Below are 15390 nucleotides of genomic sequence, written 5' to 3' on the forward strand. Positions count from 1 at the left end.
GGTGTTTGCGATTCCATTGCTTCCTCAGCAGCAGCGCCAGAACTAAGGCGAGCGATGGAGGCGCAAACACCAAGAATCGTTCCTTCAGTTGGGTGTTTGTACGTATCTCTTTCCATAGCTGCCCTGGATTCCTCAACCTTTGTCTGTTGTCTACCGTCGACTTTTATCTTTTATGTATCCCCATAAAAAGCCTAGTGGAGAAATTTTCTTTATTTAAAGCTTAGTCTGGCTTCACCCATTTCTTCAAATCAGTTAAACTTGAAAAGGTGAAGATTCAGTGAATTGTCAGCTGTTAAAAGTGTGTGCACATTTTTTTGGAACTATACAATCTGTTCCATTGGGAGTCATTCTCTTCCACCAGAGTCTCACCTGTATGTACATTTTTTGGGGGGGACACCCTATATGTTCAAAAGGCAGCCATTCTTTTCCTTCAGGAGTTGATTTATTATTTCTTTTCACTGTGTGCACATTTTTTGGACCACCCTATATTTACATTCCGTAGGGAGTCATTCATGTTTGTCGGGAGTCTGACATCTGTGTACCTTCCTTGGGGGACACTCCATGTTTCCATTCTATAGGGAGTCATTCATATTTATCGGGAGTCTGACATCTGTGTACCTTCCTTGGGGACACTCCATGTTTACATTCTATAGGGAGTCATTCATATTTATCGGGAGTCTGACATCTGTGTACTTTCCTTGGGGGACACTCCATGTTTCCATTCTATAGGGAGTCATTCATATTTATCGGGAGTCTGACATCTGTGTACCTTCCTTGGGGGACACTCCATGTTTACATTCTATAGGGAGTCCTTCATATTTATCGGGAGTCTGACATCTGTGTACCTTCCTTGGGGGACACTCCATGTTTACATTCTATAGGGAGTCCTTCATATTTATCGGGAGTCTGACCGCTGTGTACCTTTCTTGGGGGACACTCCATGTTTACATTCCATAGGGAGTCATATTTATCGGGAGTCTGACCTCTGTGTACTTTCCTTGGGGGACACTCCATGTTTACATTCTATAGGGAGTCCTTCATATTTATCGGGAGTCTGACCGCTGTGTACCTTCCTTGGGGGACACTCCATGTTTCCATTCTGTAGGGAGTCATTCATATTTATCGGGAGTCTGACATCTGTGTACTTTCCTTGGGGGACACTCCATGTTTCCATTCTATAGGGAGTCATTCATATTTATCGGGAGTCTGACATCTGTGTACCTTCCTTGGGGGACACTCCATGTTTCCATTCTATAGGGAGTCATTCATATTGGGAGTCTGACCGCTGTGTACCTTTCTTGGGGGACACTCCATGTTTACATTCCATAGGGAGTCCTTCATATTTATCGGGAGTCTGACATCTGTGTACCTTCCTTGGGGGACACTCCATGTTTACATTCTATAGGGAGTCATTCATATTTATCGGGAGTCTGACCGCTGTGTACCTTTCTTGGGGGACACTCCATGTTTACATTCCATAGGGAGTCATATTTATCGGGAGTCTGACATCTGTGTACCTTCCTTGGGGGACACTCCATGTTTACATTCCATAGGGAGTCATATTTATCGGGAGTCTGACATCTGTGTACCTTCCTTGGGGGACACTCCATGTTTCCATTCTATAGGGAGTCATTCATATTTATCGGGAGTCTGACATCTGTGTACCTTCCTTGGTGGACACTCCATGTTTCCATTCTATAGGGAGTCATTCATATTTATCGGGAGTCTGACATCTGTGTACCTTCCTTGGTGGACACTCCATGTTTCCATTCCATAGGGAGTCATTCATATTTATCGGGAGTCTGACATCTGAGTACCTTCCTTGGGGGACACTCCATGTTTCCATTCTATAGGGAGTCATTCATATTTATCGGGAGTCTGACATCTGTGTACCTTCCTTGGTGGACACTCCATGTTTCCATTCTATAGGGAGTCATTCATATTTATCGGGAGTCTGACCGCTGTGTACCTTCCTTGGGGGACACTCCATGTTTACATTCCATAGGGAGTCATATTTATCGGGAGTCTGACATCTGTGTACCTTCCTTGGGGGACACTCCATGTTTACATTCCATAGGGAGTCATTCATGTTTGTCGGGAGTCTGACATCTGAGTACCTTCCTTGGGGGACACTCCATGTTTCCATTCTATAGGGAGTCATTCATATTTATCGGGAGTCTGACATCTGTGTACCTTCCTTGGGGGACACTCCATGTTTACATTCTATAGGGAGTCATTCATATTTATCGGGAGTCTGACATCTGTGTACCTTCCTTGGGGGACACTCCATGTTTCCATTCTATAGGGAGTCATTCATATTTATCGGGAGTCTGACATCTGTGTACCTTCCTTGGGGGACACTCCATGTTTCCATTCTATAGGGAGTCATTCATATTTATCGGGAGTCTGACCGCTGTGTACCTTTCTTGGGAGACACTATGTTTGTGTTCTATAGGGAGTCAGTTGTTTGCGTCGGGACCCTCACCTGCTGCTGTGTGTTTTGACCGGGTTCCTGACACATTTTGTTTCCTCTTGCTACTAAAGGTGCTCATCTTGGGATGTACTAAACCTGGTGATTGGGGTTTTATAAAGATTTTCTCTGTTTGAGCTAAAGTACTGAGAAATGTTAACATGGTCAATTGTCAAAAGGCTTTGGGTTGTATATTAAATAGCCATTGATTCTGGAACACAAGGACGGGTTTGTAATAAAATGAGATGTTGTAGAATTGATTTCTAGTTTTTCTCACCATTTCGTCACTGGCAGCGTTTTTGGGGTGTATGGTGTTCAGGCTCCCTGCTCAGCCCCCGAGGCTCCCCAGCCCCTGGAATCCACCAGCTCCCTTTGCCACGAGGTCAGAGCATGGGAAAGGGAGGTTTCCTGTTTACCATGCAAGTGTTTATTTTACGCTATTAGTTGAATCCCATTTTGATATGGGATTTGTATCACAACAGGAGCTCAGCTTAAAGTGATCGTTGGATTTTTCCAAGGCCACTCAACCAGGAAGTGTCAGGAGGAGGAGGGAGGGAAGGAGGCAAGTAGCCATCCCCTCCTGACCTGATCTAATGGTGTTCTGTCCAGCTGCCGCCTGCGTGTCCCTTTCCTTCCTCACCAAACCTCTCCTGGAAGGTGCCTCCTCTCGCCTCTTTCCCCTTCTTTCCCGAGGTCCTGCAGCGGTGGGAGCCGCCCACTCAGCGAGCTGCCCTCCCCAGTGCCTGGAGCCAAACTGAGCAGGGGCACCTGCAGGCCTCCCCTGCGCCTTTGGCTTTTGCAGGATCTGACACTGGCCAGTCACCCCTCAGAGCTCTCAGCCTCTGTCCCCTGATGCTCGCCCGTCTGGGACAGCTCTTCAGGGCTCACACTTGCCAGTTGCTCTGTCACTCACTCATTCCTTCCACAAACACTCACTGAACGCTCCTGTGTGCTCACTCCCGGGTTCTACCGTGGAGGCAGCTCCCTCCAGGCCCCTGTGCAGGGCTGACCCACCTGCTCCCCTAGCACTGACCACTGCTGAGCTTCAGGCCTGAGGTCGGCTGCCTTAGACCTTCTGCCCGGGCTGCAGGCTTCCTCCACTCTCCCTGGCTCCTCTGGGCTCCCTACTTACCCAAGGACACCAGCTGTCAATCACAGAAGCCAAAGCTGGTGGTGCAGGCTGGACGCCTCCTCTCTCCACTTCCCACAGGTGATAGCTCCCCTGAACCTGGGAATGGGTCTGGAATCTGCCCGCCCATCTTAGCTGACTGTTCTCATCCCAGGTCCCCCCGACACCCCTGTCCCTGGGTCTTGGCAGGGGCTTGCCAACTGGTCTGCCTGCCTCCCACAACTTCTCGGCCCCATGGCACCTCTCGGCATTCACCCTGGGTGACCTTCCTTTTTGAACCTCCCCTCCCTCAGCCTCCACACTAGCTACAGCATTTCTTTGCGGTCTAGCTTCTCCATGGGTCACTTCAGGGTGCACCCAGCCCTCTATCACCCCCCACCCCTCCAGCCCGAGACAAGCTCGTACACACCCACAGCTTTCATTGCAATCTTCCCGAAGGCTCCAAACACCTCTAGCCCCAGCCTCGCCTGGAACCTTCAGGTCTGTTCCCAGCTTGGATGTCCCGAGACACCTCCAACTCAAAATGCTCAGCACACGGTTCACCATCCTCCCCACCAAAGCCTCTGTGCGCCTCCTCTCATCACCTCTGTCCCCTCCCCCAGACCATGTTGGGCATCCCCCTCTCTCTTCCCCGAGTCCTATCCATCACTCCCTCAGCTGCTTCCAACTCTGATGTCTCGCTCACATACCCAGCCAACCCAGGTGGTGGGCCCCCCTGGGCAATACCACGGGGTCCCGTTGCTGAGGGGGCACCCAAACCATGGCCCGTGGAGCTCCAGGGCCCCACCTCTACCCTGGCCTGGGAGCTGTGTGATCTGGGGGGTGGCAAACATCCAAGTGACAGCTCAGGGCCGAGGTCTGCCTGCAGAGAGGGTGGGGCACCTGTGGCACCAGAGGGGCTCTCCCTGGGAGAACAGCAAAGTGAGAAAATTAGAAAACGTCGCACAAACCTTGGGAAGGAAGCATCCAGCCAAATGTTTATCAACCAACCAGAGGGAGAGGAGGGAATATGTTTATCTGTATGCACACACACATACATACATGTATATACACATGTATGCACACAGCCCATCGATTCCCTTAGAAAGCTCTCATTGATTTTCCAAACAGGTGTATTGATAGCCCACCTATGCTTGCCCTCGACTGACAGATGAGTGGTTCCAACGTGAATGCTGGATGCTGTTTTCTTTTATGTTGGCAAGTAAAGCGAGCTGGAGGTGTCTGTGAGAACCTCACTCAATCAGGTAGTCCTTTTCTGAATGGCAGCCCAAGTCCCTCAAATTCTTATAATGTCTTTTTATTGTAATGCCTACAGACATTGTTTAAAAAACCAGAGATACAATGTACATATCACAATATTCACCCAAGACATACTTTTAAGTTTAATCTTGACTTTTAACAAGGGGCAAGTTTGGAGTATTTATTAAGTTTGTTTTTAAATATGTTTTTACTTATTTTAGAAAGGGGAATGGGGAAAGAGCTCAACGTGAGAGAGAAATTGATTGGTTGCCTCCAGAACACACCTCTACCAGGGACCAAACGCACAACCTGGGCTTGTGCCCTGACTGGGAATGGAACCGGTGAACTTTTGGTACACAGGACAATGCCCAATCCACTGAGCGACACTGGCCGGGGTATTACCTTTGTTTTTAATACCAATTATTTAATCACAGGTTCACGTAAGTTAACTTAAAGCCATGGCTGAGTTTAACAAATGGCTTGTGAAGTCCCTGGAAACACTGATCAATGGGTTCTCACAAGCCAGCACAGTCTGCCTCCAGCACAGCAAGGGCACTGCCTCGTAGTGTGGGCTGAAAGGAAGGGGCCTGTGTGGGTTAGAGTGAGCCCATGCCTGCGCCTGCACTGGACCCACGGGAGGGGCTGCACGGGACCACGGTCAGAAGGATGGAAGTAGAGACCGGGCACTCAGAAACAAACTGATCAAGGTCTGGAGAGGTCATGTGATGGGCTTGGAGTCATGCAAGTCGGTCCCAGGGCCAGGACCTGCTGTGCAATAGAGTAGCCACCAGGCCACCGGCAGCAACTCCAGCCCCATTGGCAATGGCAGCTGCTGACATCATCTTGGCAGCTATGGAGGAGGCAGCGATGCCTGCGCTGGTGAAGCCCATGGCACCCAGCACCAGGGGTGCAGCACCCATGGCCAACACTGCGGGGAAGAAGTGTTTGAGGTTGGCCCCATGGGACAGGCTCCTTCAGGTCTCCCTGTCATCTTCCTGGGGCATAACGTTGGAGTCTGCTTTGCTCTTGTGAGAGTCACAGGGCAGGGACAGGGACCCAACACAAAGGAAGGCTGTAGGTGTGAACACAAGCTAGTGGATTGGATGAATCAAAGTCATACCTATTTTTTTTTGGTCAGATTGGCAAAAAATATATTTTTTGGTATGCCTCAGAATTTTAGTAACTCATTGATGTGTGCATGAGATGAAAAAGGTTGAAAATCGCTCTTCTAGAGTCATGATGGAGCCAGACCCTGAGTCCTGGGCAGGGAGGGGAGGGGTCGATAATGCCTGAGGCTACAGGACTTAATAGCTGAGGGTCAGTGGCACAAACAGAGACCCCAGAGCCAGGTCGTCCTACCACGCTGGCTCTGGCTGAGATCTTCGAAGACACTTGGTCCATGTCCCCATCTGAAGAGCAGCAAACTGAGGCTCAGAGGGGAGACCTGAGCTGCTCAGGCTCACAAGTGAGTGACAGTACTGACCTGGCTTCCAGTGGCGGAGGTATCGGTGCTCGTTCCTACAGAGTTCCCGCTAGCTCGCCCCACCCTGTCCACGAAACGCAGCACAGGCACCAGGGGAAGGTCACAGCATCTCCTCTTTATTTCCCATCCTTATCTGAACCATTCTCGGAGGAAGAGGGTTTCTTTGTTTTAGACCCCAGCCAGGCCCCAATAGATGACCCAGTCAAGCCCAGGAGGATTTTGGATGTCACGGAGAGTCCAGCTGCCCCTGGGGAAGAAGAGAGGGTGAAACCACAGGGCACAGGGTGCCCTAGCAGCCAGGGAGGAGGGTCAGAGATCCCAGGGAACCTCGGGTGGCCAGAGGCCCCAGCATCCCACTCCTGCCCCATCCTCTACTTCCTAAAACCTTAGGATGTCTGCTCTGGGGAGCAGCTGCCCAAAGAGGAGGCATGAACTCTGGTGGTGAGTCCACCAGTGACAGACAGGGCAGACCTTGTGAGAAACAGCAGGCACCGCACCTTCTAGACGAGGCTGGAGTCTAGAAGTTGGTGGGCGGGAGGGGGGACCTGCCCAGGTTTTGTAGGGTTGGGTGGGAATGCATATCTGCTGGGTTGTACCCCTGGACCCACCCACCCCAAACCAAAAGAGGGGACAGCAGAGGGGAGACAAAGGACCAGGGACTGAGGACAAGGTAACTAGAGGGAGAGGACAGGCCCTCCCTCAGGCTTAGGCCTGGGCTGAATCCCATCCTGGCCCCGATCCTCCCCTTCATCCCTCACTCTTGCTCAGGACACCTACCGGCTGACTGTAGAGTAGCCACTAGGCTACCAGCAGCAACTCCGCCCCCATTGGCAATGGCAGCTGCTGACATCATCTTGGCAGCTATGGAGGAGGCAGCGATGCCTGCGCTGGTGAAGCCCATGGCGCCCAGCACCATGGGCGCAGCACCCACCGCCAACACTGCAGGAAGAAGTGTTTGAGGTTGGCCCCATGGGACAGGCTCCTTCAGGTCTCCCTGTCATCTTCCTGGGGCATGACCTTGGGGTCTGCTTTGCTCTTGTGAGAGTCACAGGGCAGGGACAGACACCCAACACAAGGGAAGGCTGTAGGTGTGACACAGCTAGTGGACTGGATCCCAGGATTCTTCAGGCTTCTGTTTCACTGACACCTGGGAGGCTCACAGCCCTCCTGGGCCCGAGTTGCCCTTGTGGAAACTAAATTAAGTCAAAATAAGCAGTGGCCTTCAAGCTTCCCCTTTGGCAGGAAAAAGTGTCCCCCCCCGCCGCCCTCCCAGCACAGGGTCAGCAGAAGATGACATCAGAGCTGCTCTTCTGAAGAAGTGATGGGGTAGGGGCTTCTGCCCTCTGCCCCTCGGGGCCCTGCAACAGTGTGGGGGGTGCCCCCCTCTCTTATATCTCCACAGCAGTGCAGTCACAGAACATTCAACAATGAACATGTTCTGTATCTGCTCCATCCAGTACTGTAGCCACATGGCTATTGAGTATTGAGGTGTGGCTAGTGTGACAAACGTTTTTATTTTCTTTAATTCTGGCCACTGTATTGGAGGACGCTGCTCTACAGCATAGCTAACCCCTGGGCTCACTGGAGGAGCTACCAGGGTGCCCAAAGCAGCTCCTGGGAGCCAGACCCAGCTCCGCTCCCACATTCCCGACAGCCCTGCCTTCTGGGAGGAAGCCTGGGCTCAGACAGATGGAGTGGCTCGCCCAGGACCACGGGTTTACACCCAGGAGAAGCTGAGCTTGGACTTGGGTGTGTTCATGGCTTCCCTTTGGTTCCTGCATTCTAAGGTTCACCTCTGGTACTCCACCTCTGTCCCCTGCCCACTCACCCTTGCCCACCCACACCATGGGGCTCCAGGGCACCCTGGGCTGGGTCACGGGAGGTTGCTCCCAGAGGCCCAGGGCCAGAGGGGGCTTGACCTCCTTCCCAGACAGACTCACCTCCTCCAGCCACGGCTACACCAACCTTGACTGGAAACAAAAAGAATGCATGTGAGTGCAGCACGCTGGCCTCCTCCTGCCTTTCCTGCTGCCACCCACAGTGGGAAGGGGGCCCTGGAGCCGGGATCAGAGGAGAGAGCAGCCCCTGCCTGTGCTCCCACAGAGGTCGGAGTTACTGAGCATGCGGAGTGGGGAGGATGCCCAGAGCTCTGAGGGGCTCCAGACAAGGAAGGGCAACACCTTCAAAAGACTCCACCCGATCTTGGGAGGGACACAATATAACCCCATCGCTGTCCCTCATTCATCCCATGTCTTCTGTGCCCTCCTCATCCATGTAGATTCCACACGTACCCATCACACGTGCCTCTTCCAGACCCTTAACTCTCTCCCCTCCTCTTCCTCTCTTGTGCTGCACTCCACCAAGTTTCCTGTTCTCTTCACTCCCCCCACTCTGAGAACACCCAGAATTAACAACTTCTCCTGTCTTCAAACCTGTAGATTGCCTGGTTCCCTATTTCCTATTTAACTCAGAAAATGAAGGTAACAAGAAGAGAGCTTCCGTAGACTCCCTTCCTTCACCAAGTCTACCCCTCATTCCTCTTGCCCTCCTGCTTCTGTGCTGAGCAGCGCAGGCTCCTGGCCACCTGGGCCCTGCTCTCTCCAATTCTAGGACATGCTCCTACAGTGTTCTCCCGTGCTCCTGCACCATCAGCGTCTCCCTCTGTCCAGGACCATTCCCAAGAGCATCCAACCAGGCTCTACCACACTCCACCTGAGAAACAAAGGCATCCTCTCCCTCTGTACCACATCTTCTAGTTGCCACCTCACTTTGATGCACTCCTTATAGCAAAGCTGCTTGAAATCATGTTCTACATTGAGAGGGAGGCAGTTGCACAGTGTTAGGCACCTGGACATAAGGCCATGTGAAGATGGAGACAAACTGGGGTGATGCATCCAGGATGTCTGGCAGCCACCAGAAGCGAGAAGAGGCATGGGACAGGTCCTCCCCTCGAGCCTTCAGAAGAAGCATGACCCTGCGGACACCCTGATTTGGGACTTCCAGCCTCCAGAACTGTGGGAGAGTACATTTCTGTTGTTTTAAGCCGCTTGGTGTGTTTATGATGGGCTAGGAGCATTTCCTCACCTGGACTTCAGGAATCATCCTTTCTCACTTCTCTTCCTACCACACCTGCCTCCCCTTCCTCCCCTTCCCCTCTCCTCTCCCTCATCTCTGACAGTGGCATGTCCAGGGCTCAGTCCTGAGACCTCTTCTCTGCTTTGGCTCCAGCCCTTGGGTGCCTCACCCAGTCCATGCCTTTCAAGACCACCTGCATTCTGATGGCATACAAATTGATATGTCCAGTCCAGACCTACTCCCAGAGCCCTCATGGTTGGGTCCCTTATAGAAGAGGCCCCAGAGAGCCCCTTCATTCCTTTCTCCATGTGAAGTTACAGCAAAATCTGGTTGTCTAGGAAGTGGGCTCTCCCCAGACACTCATCTGCCGGTACGTTGATCTTGGGCGTCCCACCCTCCAGAACTGTGAGAACTAAGTCTGTGTTGTTTATGAGCCAGCAGTCAGAGGCATTTTGTTATAGCAGCCCTAAGTGACTATGACAGCACACAACCAACAGAGTGGAAAGGCAATCTACAGAATGGGAGGAAATATTCCCAAATCATATATCTGATAAGGAGTTCATATTCAGAATATATAATGAATTCCTATGAAAACAAAATACACAAATAACCTAATTAAAAATAAATGGGCAAAGAGTCCAGCTGTGTGGCTCAGCTGGTTGAGTGTCCTCCTGTACACCATCCTGCGGATTCGATTCCAGGTCAGGGCATGTACCTAGATTTTGGATTCGATCCTCAGTTGGGGCATGTATGGGAGGCCTATAGGGAGTGGCTATAGGGTTAAGCCTCGGATTGACCTGTGGCAGAGCCACAAACAAGTCCCAGCTTAGAGGGCAGAGCTCTCCTAGCATAATTAAGCTTGACCTTATAGCGCTCCCTAGATCAGTGATGGCGAACCTATGACACGCGTGTCAGAGGTGACACGCGAACTCATTTTTTTGGTTGATTTTTTTTTTGTTAAATGGCATTTAAATATATAAAATAAATATCAAAAATATAAGTCCTTGTTTTACTATGGTTGCAAATATCAAAAAATTTCTATATGTGACACGGCACCAGAGTTAAGTTAGGGTTTTTCAAAATGCTGACACACTGAGCTCAAAAGGTTCACCATCACTGCCCTAGATCCTTCCTAGGTAGCTAATGGGCTGAGAGAGATGCAGCAAGTGCTGCCAAAACAAGTGAAACTCACAAGAACATTGTAACTATGTTGACCACTACCTTGTTTATCTCTGACTATAAAATAAAGCCTCAGCTTGCCGGCTGGATCTTTTCTGTGTCCTCATCCAGGCATGGGATCATCCTTTCTCACTTCTCTTCCTACCACACATGCCTCCCCTTCCTTCCCCTTGGGATCCGCCAAGCCCCAGCTATATTCTCTTTGTCTATCTTCTTTAATCCTTCACCGCCCCTCCTCAGGTTCACCCGTGGCCGTGCTGGCACTGCACAGAGGCCGCCAATCGATGTCTCCCTCACCTATGGAAAACAGAATGGAGGCTCCTCAAACAACTAAAATAGAGTTCCATATGATCCAGCAGTCCCACTTCTGGGTATTTGCCTAAGGACCTGAAAACAGGGTCTAGAAGAGATACCTGCACCCCATGTTCATCGCAGCGTTATTTACAATATCCACAAGGTAAAAGCAATCCAAATATCCAAAGGTTGATGAATGGATAAACAAAATGTGGTATCTACATACCATGGAATATTGTTCAGTCTTAGAAAAGAAGGAAAATTCTGACACATGGATGAACCTTGGACACTATGCTAAGGGAAATAAGTGAATCACAAAAAGACAAATACTGTATGATTCCACTGTGGACGAATAAAAGGGGTTCTATGGGAAGTAACCTCACAGGGTGATCTGAACATACATTCCTAACTGGGCAGGTCATGGTGGATAGTTGCACCCCAGGCCTATAACTTCTTTAGTGAAAGGTTTTATGCCAGTCCTGTCCAGTGTTGTGGTGCATCTAGGTTAAAACACCTTTGAAATACCAGAATACCCCTGGAAGGCGTTTTAATCCATAAGAGAGCACATAATCCTGTTAACTTTCCTGTAACCCAATCCCTGTCTGGCTTTCTTCAATCTTCTTTATGTCTCCTCCTTAATTTCAAATGCACAAAAGAACCTGAAAAACTGTTACACTCAGGGAGGAGCACAGAGGAGAAATGAAACTTACCCAGGCCCTGGTGTAGTGGGACCAATAGGTCCACTGGCAGTGGACTTTAACCGGCAAAGAGCCAGGCCTGAGCATGTACCAGGCTGATTAGAAGCTGGGCAGCAGACCTCTGTGAAGAGCCAATGACAAAATCCTACCCCCGCACTTAGAAACAAACTGACCAAGGTTTACAGACGGCATGTATATGGCCTGGGGTCAAGGAACAAGTCAGTCACAGAGCCAGGACCTGCAGTGCAGACCTCCTTACTCCAGAGCATCGCTGGCTTCATTGCCCACATACACTGTGACCCTTTTCTGGCAACCTGGGTGTAGTAGACCTTCCCACCAGGGACGTGGGCCTCAATGCTGACAGCTGAGGTGGGGTGAGGCCTCAGTGCCCAGGGACCAGTTACCTGCCGTGGAGAAATTATTTTCTTTGTTTTTGGGCTGGTCTGTGGAATCAGTTCTGGGCCACATTGGGGGTCCTGATGGGGGTCCTGGTGGTGGTCCCCAGGAGTAGAACCAGCAGAGGATGGCTGGGAGGGTTCTTCCTCTTTCTTCTCTGGAAAAGGAGCAGAAAAAGAGCAAACTGAAGGTGGCAGATGTGGGACCAAAGGCTGCTGCCCCAGGTCCCTGAGGAGGGCATGAGGCCCAGACACCCCACACAGCACCCTCTGCCATTTCCCAACAACTCCAATGTGGGGAGGGGTTCTCTGTGGCAGCTGTGCTGACAGGTGATGGGAATGCTTGGAGATGAGCCCAAGGAGGAGCCAGAGTGAAGCATCCATCTTATATAAAAACTGCTGTGTGAAATTTTAACCCTGCACTTTGGCTTCTGTAAATGCTTGCTGGCTTAAATAATAGGGAAAATAAGACTACTCCCATTTCAGAGAGGCCATTAAACCTTCCCCAGACGAAGTCATCAGTGCTGGCACCAGGCCAAGCCTTTGGCTGAGGTCTCAAAACCCCAGCACGTAGGGGCTCTTTAAGAACTTGCAAAGGGGACCGGAAAACCCCATATTTGGGAGACAAAGAGGGTAAAATGGTATAAATACAGGAAACTCCCTGTGTGACTTCATCTAGAATTTGAGAGACATTTTCCTCTGGGCCTGCGCATAATCTACACTAATAAAAGAGAAACATGGTATTTAGCGTACGACCGCTACCCTTCCCATTGGCTAATCAGCATATCCTTATGCAAATTAACTGTCAGCCAAGATGGCGGCCGGCAGCCATGCACTGAAGCGAACAGGGAGGCTTGCTTGCTCCAGTGACTGCGGACTCCAACGTTCCCCGCCTGACTTGCTGGCCTCTCAGCTGCAACTCTAAGCAACTATGTTGCAAATATAGAAGCTAAACAAAACCCTAGAAACCGGCTTTCAGTCAGCCGGGCTTCAGCCAGCCGGACCGCAACTTTGTATCAAATACAGAAGGTAAAGGCCAGAAACCTGCTTTCAGCAGCGAGGCCTCAGAGCTAAAGCTGGCCCAGAATAGAAAAAAAAAAAAAAGAAAAAAAGGAGCAGTTGGGAGCTTCAGTCACCTGCCAGCCTGAAAACGGCCCTCAGCCCCTCACCCAGACTGGCCAGGCACCCCAGTGGGGACCCCCACCCTGATCCAGGACACCCTTCAGGGCAAACCAGCCGGCCCCCACCCGTGCACCAGGCCTCTATTCTATATAGTAAAAGGGTAATATGCCTCCCAGCACCGGGATCAGTGTGACAGGGGGCAGTGCCCAAACCCCCTGATTGCCCTGTGGCTCTGTGTGTGACAAGGGGCGGGGCCACAACCTCCCTATCCGCCCTGCTCTGTTCGTGACAGGGGAACGTGCCCCAACCCCCTGATCAGCCCTGCTCTGTGCCTGATAGGGGGGAGCTCCCCAACCCCCTGATCGCCCTGCGGCTCTGTGTTTGACAGGGTGCGGCGCCCCAACCCCCTGATCGTCCCTGCTCTGTGTGTGACAGGGTGCGGCGCCCCAACCCCCCTCCCCCTACGGGCCCTGCTCTGTGTGTGACAGGGTAGAGCCATAACCTCTCCATCAGCCCTGACCTGAGTGTGACAGTGGCGGCACCCCAACCCCCTGATCGGCCCTGCTCTGTGGGTGATAGAGGGTGGCACCCCAACCCCCCTCCACGGGCCTTGCTCTGTGTGTGACAGGGTAGAGCCATAACCTGCCCATTGGCCCTGCCCTGAGTGTGACAGGGTGCAGCGCCCCAACCCCCTGATTGGCCCTGCTCTGTGTGTGACAGGGTGCGGCACCCCAAGTTCCCCCCCCCCCCCCCCCACGGGCCCTGCTCTGTGTGTGACGGGGGAGAGCCATAACCTCCCCATTGGCCCTGCCCTGAGTGTGACAGGGGGCGGTGTCCCAACTCCCTTATCGGCCCTACTCTGTGAGTCACAGGGGGGAGCTCCTCAACCCACTGATCGGCCCTGCTCTGTGCATGACAGGGGGGAGCTCCTCAACCCCCTGATCGACCCTGTTCTGTGTGTGACAGGGTACGGAGCCCCTACCCCCCTGATGGGCCTTGCTCTGTGAGTGACAGGGGGCAGCGCCCCAACCCCCAGATGGGCCCTGCTCTGTGAGTGACAGGGGGCAGCGCCCCAACCCCCTGATTGGCCCTGCTCTGTGCGTGACAGGGGGTGGTGCCGCAACCTCCCCATCGACCCTGCCTTGAGTGTGACAGGGGGCGGTGCCCCAAACCCCCAATCGGCCCTACCCTGAGCGTGACTGAGGGTGGCATCGCAACCTCCCGATCCACCCTGCTCTGTGCATGACAGGGGATGGCGCCCCAACTCCCCAATCGGCCCTGCTCTCAGCCTGATCAGGGGCTGCACCTAGGGATTGGGCGTGCCCTCTGCCACCCAGGAGCAGGCCTAAGCCAGCAGGTCGTTATCTCCCGAGGGGTTCCAGACTGCGAGAGGGCACAGGCTGGGCTGGGGGACCCCCCCTTCCCCCCCCCGAGTGCACAAATTTTTGTGCACCGGGCCTCTAGTAATAATAATAAATGTAACTCCATCTCTCTAAGTGTTGCTTGGTTCTTCTCCGGTTTTCTGTAACAAGAGGGAGACCTGGCCACCAACTGAGAGCTGGCAGGTCTCTCACTTCACAGAGGGGCAGGCTGGGGCCCCGGAGGGAAGAGACTTGCTCACACCCCCTCTGCTCTGGGCCATGCACCCCAAGCCCTGGGTCACCTTACCCACCAGAGCCTCCCCAGGGCACTCACCATCCCACTGAGACTCCTGCAGGAGGGCGTCAGCCACAAACGCTTCTCCGTTCTCTATGGCTTTATCTGACATCTTGGTTGCAGTGTAAGAACACAAGGTGCACAGCCTTCTGTCGCACAGAAACAGAGTGTGAGACCCCAAGTGCTGTGCCTGACTTGTAATGGACTGGGGTGTGGATGTGGGCACCTCTCTATTGCCCTGAGCCCTGCCCTCTGTTCTATAGCAGTCTATGGGCCACTTCCAGCACATCCCTCAAATCTGCACAGACCTCAGCTTTTTAAGTTAATGACTTTGCCTGGCTCCCTGATCGCCAGGGTTCTATTCATCATTGTCCACTAACCACTGCCCCTACCCAGTCTAATTCTTAGGGCTTGAGAGTAACCTGGATTGGAACAAGACCAGTTGCTCCCAAAGTCTCAGGGTAAATGTGGGCTCAAACCCCTTTTCAGCACAGTCACGTGTGAGCACAGCCACAGCAGCCCTGGATGGCAGCAAAGAGCCTGTTGCTCCCTCCCCTTCCCCACTTCCCAGACCCTGCCTACCTTGGGAAGTAATTGCCTGCGAAGGCAGAGCAGAGGTGGAAGTCCTGTGTGTACTGAGGCTTTTGAGG

At 52.3% G+C, this 15390-nt stretch overlaps 1 protein-coding gene across 1 annotated transcript; it reads right to left on the bottom strand.

Moving 5' to 3' along the window:
- Positions 1-6416: 6416 nt before the first annotated feature.
- Positions 6417-15390, bottom strand: LOC139001856 (interferon alpha-inducible protein 27-like protein 2A). Its single transcript, XM_070403389.1, has 5 exons — positions 15323-15390; positions 11972-12120; positions 8262-8291; positions 7099-7260; positions 6417-6568 (listed from the first exon to the last, which is right to left on the bottom strand). Exons 2-5 carry the CDS (start codon positions 12033-12035, stop codon positions 6438-6440), a joined length of 387 nt encoding a protein of 128 aa, XP_070259490.1. The 5' UTR covers positions 12036-12120; positions 15323-15390; the 3' UTR covers positions 6417-6437.

This window comes from Myotis yumanensis, unplaced genomic scaffold (assembly GCF_028538775.1).
Source record: "Myotis yumanensis isolate MYYU_CA2020_CCGP unplaced genomic scaffold, mMyoYum1.0.hap1 SCAF_1, whole genome shotgun sequence".
Lineage (NCBI taxonomy): Eukaryota > Metazoa > Chordata > Mammalia > Chiroptera > Vespertilionidae > Myotis > Myotis yumanensis.